The sequence below is a fragment of the Rhododendron vialii genome, chromosome 3a (assembly GCF_030253575.1).
Source record: "Rhododendron vialii isolate Sample 1 chromosome 3a, ASM3025357v1".
In the NCBI taxonomy this organism is placed as follows: domain Eukaryota; kingdom Viridiplantae; phylum Streptophyta; class Magnoliopsida; order Ericales; family Ericaceae; genus Rhododendron; species Rhododendron vialii.
In genome coordinates, this window is record NC_080559.1 from 33597249 (window position 1) to 33607961 (window position 10713).

Here is a 10713-nt window from a genome sequence, read left to right on the forward strand (position 1 = left end):
CAACCTCGTTGAACTCTGTTTGCCACGATCGGCTTTTCGTTGACCATGTAACTTCCTCTTTCAACAGAGAGTGTAAATTTTCGTCGACCACAATTTAGGGAAAGTTTATAAGTTTTGGTGTTGGGTGATGGTGTGAGTGTGTGGTGGTGGTGGTGTTAAAAGGAGAAGAGAGAATGGGGGGAGAGAAGGGGAAGGGGAGGAGAAGGAGGAAGATGACCGGTGGTGGTGGTGTGTTAAGAGAAGAGAAGACAGAACAGGGAGAGAGACAAGGGGAGGATGAGGAAGATGACTGGTGGGGTGGGAAGGGTATTTTGGAAAGTTTTTGGATATTTGTTAGGGTTTTTTTTTTTTTTTATCCGCTATTTGTTAGGTTGTATATAACAAATTGTTATAAGATTTGGATGATTTATTTAGTACAAGCTACATACAGTAAATTTTGTAGTTGCAAATGGTCTGACTCTGAAAATCGCTGGGTCAAAGAAACTTCATTGACTTAAATCAATAGATGCCTCCGGTACTTATGTGACCATCGATATAATTAAAAAGATTTGCATAATATGCAGTAAGACAAAGTTTAAACCACACCAAGTTGTCGTGTACTCGAGCTATTGTTATGAGAATTTCCAAAGTAGAAAAACAAACAAAACTATGTTTATGAATCATTGAGTTTAACTTGAGAATTTATTGCTACAAAAACAGACGCATTCGATTATTGTGTAAAATAGAGAGAAAAAAAAAGGAAAGTAAAAGCAAGGGAGTTAAGTTGGATTTAAACGGTATATATAATAAATTTATTTTTCGTTATTAGTGTTTTCTCTTGTATCTTTGATCATATATTTGACTTTTCAAAATTGTCTTAATAGGGGGAAAAAAATTATGGATGAGTTAAAAAAGGAAAATAATTTTAAAATCTGCCATTTATAGACTATTTTAAATTAGTTATTAATTAGTATTTAGCCAAAAATTTATTACTCCAATCTTCCCATCGAGATAAATATATAATTAACAAAATTAGCCCGTTTTTTCAAAGTACTTTTTATAATAATAGAAGCCTATGAAGTTTTGGCATCTATTAACGAAATGCACTTATCTCCACATTTTTGGGCTCTCACTTTTTTTTGGCCTTTGCATGTTGTAACCCCCCCAAAAAAAAAAAAAAGTGTGAAACAATTATTCTATTTCTACTCACAAACCAATCTTGAAAACACAAAGAGAAGAAAATGCAAAAAATTCACACAACTACAATTTTAATTACCTATTCGATATGTGCACGCTGTATAGTAAAGAAAGGGAAAATTACCCCCGAGATTTCTAAAAATTACAGATCACCCATGGTCAGACAAATCGTCGAATTTCCTAGCAGCTACTGTACATTACAACAAGGGAGTAAGTAGTTATGTGACATGAGGTATTTTATACACGTGAGGGGCAATCTATTATTTTAAAAAACCTTAGGTATTATTTTGGTAATTTGCCTTTAAAAATAGTAATTTCTACACAATTACAATGGGTTTAGCTCGTAGGGACATGTTCTATAATAAAGCAAGGTTTTATGAATCTCTTAGTCCGAGCATGAATGCATGCTTTATAATTAAACCAAAGACAAAATTAGTAGAGATGCGCGTGAGTTAACTCAAACATCCTGACTGCCATAAAAGAAAAACGTTTTCGAATCCTTAACCTCGTCTTTGCACAATTTGTTCTTGATATCCTTACCGACTTTATCTTTAATTTCCCAAGACAATTGTCTAATTTTTTTCTGACAAAATTCATTCTCCATTCATATCGTTACAACAATATAATTAAAAAAATTCCACATACTTTCATCGTATCTCAATTGCTGTCTACGATGTATTTTTGCTTAATCTATTCAGTTATACATAGCTACTGAAATTGAATTAGCAAAACATATTGTTGTTCTTTCTAATCAATATAGACAAGAAAAGGAATTTTTATGTTTTTAGTATAATTTTTTTGGTGCGAAGAAAAAAGGGGAATTTTCACTCAACCTATCTAAACCCTAAAATTACGTATCCCACACACGCACGCTACCTAGTATAAATAGCCGTTTCTGGCTCCTTCGTCTCCTGTTTGCACAATCTGCTCTTGATCCTCCTGCGACGTTATCTTCAGTTTTCCTTAGAAAATTCTATCATTTTCCCGAGAAAATTCAACCCCCATTCCTCCCGTCACAATCCGATTAAAAAATCCCTCTCTACTCCTATCCGAATCCACAATCTCCTCTCCTTCGTACTATCATCACTTTCACCAGTCCAATCTGTTCGATTGCCCAATAAACTCCATCTTAACCTCACTTAGCCTCGTGCCAATTTTATCTTTCACATCAGTGTATCTATTTATTTTTCATTTGATTGCCGTGCGTTTTGAATTGCTCGAACTTCGATCTTCGCTTGAGATATCCATAACGATTCGTTCTTTGCGGTTTTGTATATATAAGAAGGTATATATTTATATAACTGTATTTGGAATCGGAACGAAGTTTCGTTTGATCAGATTTGAGTGGAGAGAATGGTGGGAGGAGGAAACAGGAAGGACGACTCGTTGGTTCTGAACAGCTCGAACGTGTTTGCGGCTCTCGGAACCCTAAGGAAGAAGAAGAAGTCCGACAAAGAGCAACAAGGCTCGTCGAAGAGCAAGAGCGGTTTGAAGAAGAAGCAGGAGGAGGAGGAGGAGGAAGAGCGCAAAAAGCAGCAGGTTTTCTGGGCTCCGACGCCGCTCACGGTGAAGTCCTGGGCCGATGTTGATGACGAGGATGATGACGATTACTATGCCACCACGGCTCCGCCTCAGGCCGTTTGGGCCGGTGCCGCGGATCTGGAGCCTAAGGCCAAGGATAGCTCCACCCCGGTAGAGGTGCGGAATCTTTGGATACTATATGCAAATGTGTTGAGACTCTACTGGGTTTCTATCTGTTTAAGGATTGCAACTGTTTGTGGGACTGAATTACACCATGCATTTTAAAAGAAATTGGTGTTAGAGGGCTTCAGTCTTGAGTAATATTTCACATTGCACCCGCATAAGTGGATATAGGAACTAGGAAGGTCATTGAGTACACAACCGTCCCTCCCGCCCTAACGAAAGATTAATAAATGCTCAGGGGCCTTTCTCCACCACCAAGCGCGTGGATGCCACATTAATGTGTGGTGGAAAAAGCCCCTGTAGCACATGTGGCAGTGCTTCGGAGCACTGGATAATCACTCCTCGCTCAGGCTCCCCCATGAAATCCGGCTCTGATACTATCAGACATGAGTTTCACCATCCCTCACGAAACCATTTGGTGTTATGAGGTGCTTCACCACAGCCTTTATGGCATGGGAATTGCGCCTGACATTGTGTACCCAACAACTCTTCCCGGTTTTCATACCCACAACTGTCCTTGTTAACACCTGTTTTTCACCATCCCTCCTAAGATAAATTTGTGTTAGGAAGGAGACGTTGTATAGGCATCAGATGTTGCACCATTCACCATGAATGTTACCCAACAGTATTGAAGACATGTAACATGTCCTGCCCATGGTTGTATATGACTGTTTTTTGAGAACTAAAATTGGGGTAGGACAGTTTGTTTGTTCGTTTTCCATATCCATTCCAATGTGAAATGATTGCGTTTTGATTGGGCACGTGCATTGACTTTCACTGGCTCTTTGTCAATGCTAACAGAATGACAAATGCTTTCCTGGAATTTGAGAACATCAATTCCTTGCTGGCACAATTTCCTTAACATATCATTAAATATGACAGTTATAACAAAGAATCAATTAGGAGTTGTTCCTATTTTTCGTTATGTGTTTCTAGGATTATTCTTATCGGTTATGTTTTGTTTTGTCTTTTTGTTGCGGGTTCGAAAACTTTAGTTTGTCTGACAAGTGGGTCCTAACAAGTCGACACGTGATTAGTGACCAAGTGATGGTAAGTTAAACTTCATGCGGTTATGAGGATAGTTATCTGCTTGCTGTGGCGGATCCTCATTTTATGTTTTAAATGGCCTGTTTTGCTTCTCCCGTAGCAATTAGTTAGTTTTGCTCAGCAGTGGTGGACGCAGGATGTATACTCAGGAGGGGCCCGAATCATATGTATTTTTACATTTAATGACCAAAAATGTAGTCTATAATATAAATACTGCCACTTACTAGTTTTGAGAAGAAGATGAGATTTTCTACATATTCATGAGCGCATTTAATTTCATTGCCATGACCGAAAATAGTCGATAACTTGAAATTTTAGGGGGGTTCACACACACAGAAACTTTATCAACTTTTTTTTCCACTCAAAAGACTTGCAAAGACCGATACTATAGAACTTTTCCAAATTATCCTGAAAATATAGTATAACTAGTGGGATAATTGGGAGGTGTGCCAGGCCCGGGCCCCCGTTGCAACCCCCTACGTCCGTCCCTATTGCTCAGAGTTGCAAAAAACAATAAGGGAAAATGACGGCCCAGGGTGTGTTTTGATTATTAATACCCGCCAAGGACATGTTGAGAACATTTGACCGTCATACCCATCATTTTTGGAATGTGGGATTCAAGACATGTTTTCAAAACCATAAACCCTGCAAGACAGCAGCCCAAAGCGCCTAAACTCTCCTCCCCCCCAACCAACCAAAAGAAAAGGAAAAAAGGCCTCTATCTTACAAGGAAAAGATATGGTATACGACTAAAATAGAGAGATCTTGGTGTTGCGATTGAAATTGTGAAAACGAAAAAGATCTGTAATGCTTCTAAAAACGTGCTATTTGATTATTGTGAATAGTAATAACCTATTTTACTGGATTTAGCTGGTAAAATACGAGATTAATAATATGTAAAAGAAAGACTTACCCCAGCCATACCCAACATATTGCCTTACTGGTAATGAAAATTAACCGTGCCCATACAGGTGCTTATAAAATTGTCCGATCATAAGTTTAGAAAGATTGCATTTAAGCACGGAGCACTAGTTTCTTATATCTTTTGGTTTAAAATATGAGCAAAAGCAGAGAGTCAATATTTTACTCAGCAGAAATGGTAAGTTCTTTAATAAGAACTAGAAACAATAAAAGAAAGAAATGAGAGCATTGACATTAATGAAGCTTACTAGGTCACGAAATATCGGATGAGAATCCAGCCATATTAGGCAAGGCATTCTGCGTTTCCATACCATCCACAATGTCAGTCTTCTGTGTATTGTATGGATTCCATGTTGAATCACAATGTTGCTATATTGGCTTTGACAAAATGATGCACAATAGTTTGCGGACTAACATAGAAGGTGTGCTTTTGTTTGTTGTATGTCTGTATTGTCAATTAGGTTCTGAGCTTGTTATTACGTTACCGTAGTTGGCAGCCTGGAATGTTTAGCTATATGCCTAAGTTTGCACAATTGCTTATGTAGATGATAATGGAAAGGATGTGTTTTGCTAGCTTGTATATGTATTCAATTTCTGGTGATTTCAATTTTTTTAAGAAATATCATTTCGAAAATCTGCCAAGTTATGATCGTACCTTCCTTTGGTATCTTAATCTACGGAGAGAGAGCTGAGTTTTTTGGGGCAGTCTGCTGGATAAATGCTCTAAACTTTAAAGGCTTTGTCAAAGTTGAGAAACTTGAAATACTGGATTATCCTCTTTGCTATTTTTAGATGCTCGAGATGGGAAAGTGTAATCTTGGACCAATGGCATCCGTTGAAAGTGGCCATCCATGGCAGGGTTATTTTCCGACATCTCTTTGGTCTTCTATTAAATCCGTTGTAATGAATATGCATCTTGAGTTTTGTGGCAGTTCGCACTTGATGAGATATCTCTTGTAGTCCATTGTTGTGATGTTCCTGGTTGAAAGGTCATGTCATTCATTTCCTTCCTGCATCTCCTTTTTTACTCTCTTTTGTCTTTCTGTGATTTCCTATTAAGAAATGGAAGAACCATATTTTCCTGAATAAATCATATTATTGTCAGAGGCATCCATTCCCGTTTGTTAACTGGGTAAATTACTTCCTCCCACCCCTCCAAGATAAAAGAGAAGAAAGAAAAAAGAAAAGAAAAAAAAGAGGCAATAGAAAGATAAATTGACTAACTCTTAGTTTAGTCAAGTGTGAGGACTAGACTTTGGAGTGTGAGCTTATCTTTATAGCTTGTACGGTGATTCATTTGTTTGAAATCTCACTGTACCGATGAGCTTGGTTCAGTGATGTGATGTAATTTGCCAAAATATTAGGAAATGTGGAGAATACATCCTAGATTGATAAACACTTGGTAACTTGTGGATTCCAGCAAAGTGAGAGTGAAGAAGAAGGTCTTGATGATGTTGATGATGATAACGAGGAAGAAGAACATGACCATGAACCCGAAGCGTCAGTAGAAAGGGAGACGGTTGTTAAGAAGCTTGCTGAAGTTTCTTTGGTGCCCAAAGATCCGGAAAGGCAGCTTTCAAAGAAGGAATTGAAGAAGAAGGAGCTTGCAGAACTTGATGCCATGCTTGCTGAACTGGGATGTCCCAAGCCTGAGGCCAGTGGCAATGATGACTCCCATGGTAATATAGTAATCTACTACTATTTTCTTTCGTTAGCATTCCATGTTTAGTCTGATTCTTTCTGCTATAATGTGTCAGTGCACGGTCATCAAAGGAAACCGACGAATCATATCATTTAAATTTCTCCTCTCGTTCTTATCCCACTATAATGTGCCACTTTATGGTCATCAAACGAAAACAACAAATCATAGCATTTAAAGGTTTTCCTTAGCTATTTAAATTTAATTCATTAATTAATCAGTACTTGTGATGATAAATATAAGTAATTATTTTGGGACATTGGTCGTTATCGTACTGAAATCCCTTTCCTGCATATTTCTTGTTTTCTTCCCTTCTTGCTTTTGCAAATTACAAATCTGCTTGTGTCGCTGAATTTGCCCCTAAGAAAGTGACACGAGAAAAGTTCATCTGCCCTTATTTTTTCGAGTGACGGTTTTGTTTGTCGTTATCTAGACTGTTGGTTCAAATGGGTTGGCCTATGGTTTGGATAAGTAGTATTTGATTAGTCAACTATGTATCTTTAATTCGTATAACGTGAAGATCATTGTCCTATCACTGTTACCTGCAGGTGATGTACGAGAGAAGAAGCTAGATAATCCCACTGGAGAGGTGGAGAAGAAGGAGAATGCTCCTGGGGAGAGCAAAAGCGCAAAGAAGAAGAAGAAGAAGGATAAGTCCTCAAAGGAGGCTAAAGAACAGCAGGATCAGCCCAATGGCACTGACCCCACAAATGAAACTGATGAAGCTGCTGTGACTGAGAAGGCAGAAGTAGATACACCTGTTGTTGATGTGAAAGAGAAGATAAAGAAAGTGGCATCAATGAAGAAGAAGAAATCGAGCAAGGAGATGGACGCTGCTGCAAAAGCTGCTGCCAGCGAGGCTGCTGCTAGGAATGCAAAGCTTGCTGCTGCAAAGAAAAAGGAGAAGAACCACTACAACCAGCAGCCAGTGCGGTAAGGAAGTTTCTTACTTGGGTATGGACATGTACTTTTCGGTCATTTGGATAACGCAAAATAAACATCTGAGTCTGGGTTCTCTGGGATATGACCTTCAAAATAGAACTTTTTTGGTTTTTCTTTATCACAGAAAAAACGAGTTGTGGACTTATAAATTTTAGGATTTCTTAGATCTCTTTGATATTTTTCGTTATCTTTTTCTCTGTATTTGCCAGATTGTTCTGCTAATGTAGGATTTTTTGTGAATGTTTACTCATCTCTGTCTTATGGTCCTTTGGATTGTTATTAATTCTTTCATCTTGCTTACTTCTGTGGTGCTGTCTGACAAACTTGGTGTATCATGCTGTTGGAAAATAGCTGCGCAGTTGAAAATGGCATGTGCACTTCTGTTTTGTGTTTATGCATACAATGTCAAATGATTAAAGTGCTTTGTGTATTCTTGTTTGAATATTGCCTGGTTGGCCTCCTTTACGAGCTGCAAACTGTAGAAATTGCAGTTTTTGGCCCTACTACGGTCCGGTTGTCATGGTGAGCGAGGAGTCAGATTATTTATATACTCACACGCCAGCGTGCACACACAGTAGATATTAAGAGGAGGCAGAAGTAGAGCACTGGAGCGTGGGTCGAGTTCCGGAATTTAAACTCTGCACAAAGTAGTCGTGTCTAGAGGAAAACAATGGGACTTGTTAAGTTTTTACAGTATTGGGTAGCAATATGATGATAAATCTAAGACATTGGTTAAAAAAATACCCGTACCGGTACTTATGTACCATTTAGGACCTTGGTATGTATAGTAACATTTTCTGATCCGGGATTGTCTAGGCTGCTGCAACTATCAACTAGCGAGGAAAGGGGACTTATTCCCCTTCTTTATGCCATTAATAAGAAAATACTATAAATATTTATAGGTGAGCCAGATAAATATTTGGATTTGCCCTTAAACAACCCTCTTACATGCATTTATCATACACTTTCTTCCTTCAATTATCAGTGAAAGGTATTAGAAAATTCGATGAAAAGATCATGTCCAAGTGAAGAGAAATAGCCTCAACTGCTCAACACCAGAAAGCCTTGTGGAATACCCCCTTTGTCTGGCCCATTGTCTTTGCATGCCAACTGTTTGAGAACATTTCTCTTGAATGTTCTACAAATTCCACCGCTTGACATAGACTTCCTCTCATCATACACCATGGCTCCATGGGTTCAAGAGCTTCATTTCCCTCACCTCGATACCATCCCCATAACTATAGATCGTACCTTTCCTGTCATGCCGGCCGGTCCAATTCCGGTCTCCCCCGGCGAAACCCTCTACCTCTCAAACCTAGACGACATGATCGGATCACGTGTTTTAACCCCAACAGTATATTTCTACAAGTCGAATGAACATAATTCCCACCCACCTGTTATGAAAACGTTACTTGACGCTCTTGCTAGAGTTTTAGTCCCATACTACCCTTTCTCAGGCAGGCTCAGAGAGGTGGAAAATGGGAAACTGGAGGTGTTTTTTGGACCAGACCAGGGGGTACTAATGATAGAAGCCCACTCAGATATTGCCTTAGCTAATCTAGGTGACCTTACAGTCCCAAACCCTTCATGGGCACCATTAGTGTACAAGTTTCCCAATGAAGGACCATTCAATGTTATTGACACTCCATTACTAATAGCACAAGTGACTTTTTTTAGCTGTGGTGGCTTTAGCCTTGGCTTGAGAACTTGTCATTGCCTTTCTGATGGGCTTGGTGCGATGCAATTCCTTGCTGCTTGGTCTTCAACTGCGAAAGCTGGGGTTTCTGTAACAAACCCTAATCCATGCTGGGAGAGAGAAATTTTTCGGCCGCGTGAACCCCCTCTTGTTGAATACCCACATTTTGAGTTTATGAGAATTGAAGATATGTCTAGCCTATCAACGACTCTTTGGAATAACAAGATGGTTCAAAAGTGTTACCGGATTAGCAGGGAATGCCAAACCCATCTAAAGAACCTTACCAGATCAGCCAAGGGTTCTGCATTCACCACCTTTGATGCCATGGCTGCTCATGTCTGGAGATCTTGGGTTAAATCACTTGATGTAAAGCCTCTAGATTCGAATCTACGTCTAACATTTTCAGTTAATGCTAGGCAAAAGGTCAAAAACCCAAATTTGATTGACGGGTTTTATGGTAATGTCGTGTGCTTGGCATGTGCCATGAGCACGGCTAAGCTTGTCAAGGGTTGTCTCTCAGAGGTGACCAAGTTGGTTCATGGGGCTCGGATAGGCATTTCGGAAGAGTATTTAAGGTCAACAATAGATTATCTTGAGGTGGAGAGGCCAAGGAGGATGGAATTTGATGGGAAATTGTCAATAACCCAATGGACTAGGTTTTCAATCTACGAATCAGCGGATTTTGGATGGGGAAAGCCTGTATATGCCGGTCCAATTGACCTGACTCCAACACCACAAGTTTGTGTCTTTCTCCCCGAGGGGGAGGCTGATTCCAGCGGGGCAATGTTGGTTTGCATTTGCTTGCCGGAGCCGGTTACCGATAAATTCCAAGAGTTTTTGAGTCTTATGGATTGAGATGATAAAATTGGGATTCCAAATAATGTATCGAACTCCCTTTTCAAAAAATCAAATAAACTAAGATATCAAACTGCTGAGTGGTGTATCCCATGTTTTGATCTTCAAATCAACTGTGCTTGAGTTTATTGCACATTATTTCGAAGTGTGATTTTCTTTCCAATGTGTTTTCCAGAAATGTTTGTGTAGTTGGCAATAGTTGTTTCGCTCACCTTATTGAAGCTCAGTGCTCTAAGTGCGTAAGCGAGGGAGAAACATGTACTGTATAAACATCTTTTGCAAATCCAATTTGAGTTTGTCCAATCAGAATTTGGCTTTTCAAGTTTCAACTTCTATATCAGTACTTGACGACACAGTCTTTGGCCGGGCGTCGGAGTTGAGTTTTGTTCATCCTCCACTTAAGAGGGTGAACATTGCCCTTCTTCTTATTGGTTGAAATGTTGTGGATTCTACCACAAAATGTGTGGATCCCACTATAAAGTGATGTCATACTTATCAAAAAGTGTATTTCAAGGGTGATACCTACACCATTTCAACCAATAAGAGAGAGAGTAATATTCACTTTTTTTTAAGGAAGGTGAACAAAATTGCACTCCGAGCGTCATGTTCTAGATAGGGTTACGTTCCGGCTAATTTACCAAGCAGCTAGTGGTAGCGATTATGTACACAATAA

General features: G+C 39.2%; 2 protein-coding genes across 2 annotated transcripts; both read left to right on the forward strand.

Annotated features, from left to right (window-relative positions):
* The first annotated feature begins 2075 nt into the window (after positions 1 to 2075).
* Positions 2076 to 7755, forward strand: LOC131320194 (uncharacterized). The gene is made up of 3 exons (XM_058350809.1): positions 2076 to 2874; positions 6269 to 6527; positions 7096 to 7755. Exons 1-3 carry the CDS (start codon positions 2530 to 2532, stop codon positions 7482 to 7484), a joined length of 993 nt encoding a protein of 330 aa, XP_058206792.1. The 5' UTR covers positions 2076 to 2529; the 3' UTR covers positions 7485 to 7755.
* Positions 7756 to 8296: 541 nt separating this feature from the next.
* Positions 8297 to 10040, forward strand: LOC131320195 (omega-hydroxypalmitate O-feruloyl transferase). Its single transcript, XM_058350811.1, has one exon. The coding sequence runs from the start codon at positions 8673 to 8675 to the stop codon at positions 10038 to 10040; it is 1368 nt and encodes a 455-aa protein (XP_058206794.1). The 5' UTR covers positions 8297 to 8672.
* Positions 10041 to 10713: the final 673 nt, after the last annotated feature.

Excerpts from the sequence above, each read along its gene's own strand:
- LOC131320194 (XM_058350809.1), top strand. The coding sequence starts at position 2,530 with ATGGTGGGAGGAGGAAACAGGAAGGACGACTCGTTGGTTCTGAACAGC. Across the intron at positions 2,875-6,268 it reads ATAGCTCCACCCCGGTAGAG|CAAAGTGAGAGTGAAGAAGA; the intron begins GTGCGGAATCTT and ends TGTGGATTCCAG. Across the intron at positions 6,528-7,095 it reads TGGCAATGATGACTCCCATG|GTGATGTACGAGAGAAGAAG; the intron begins GTAATATAGTAA and ends TGTTACCTGCAG.
- LOC131320195 (XM_058350811.1), top strand. The coding sequence starts at position 8,673 with ATGGCTCCATGGGTTCAAGAGCTTCATTTCCCTCACCTCGATACCATC.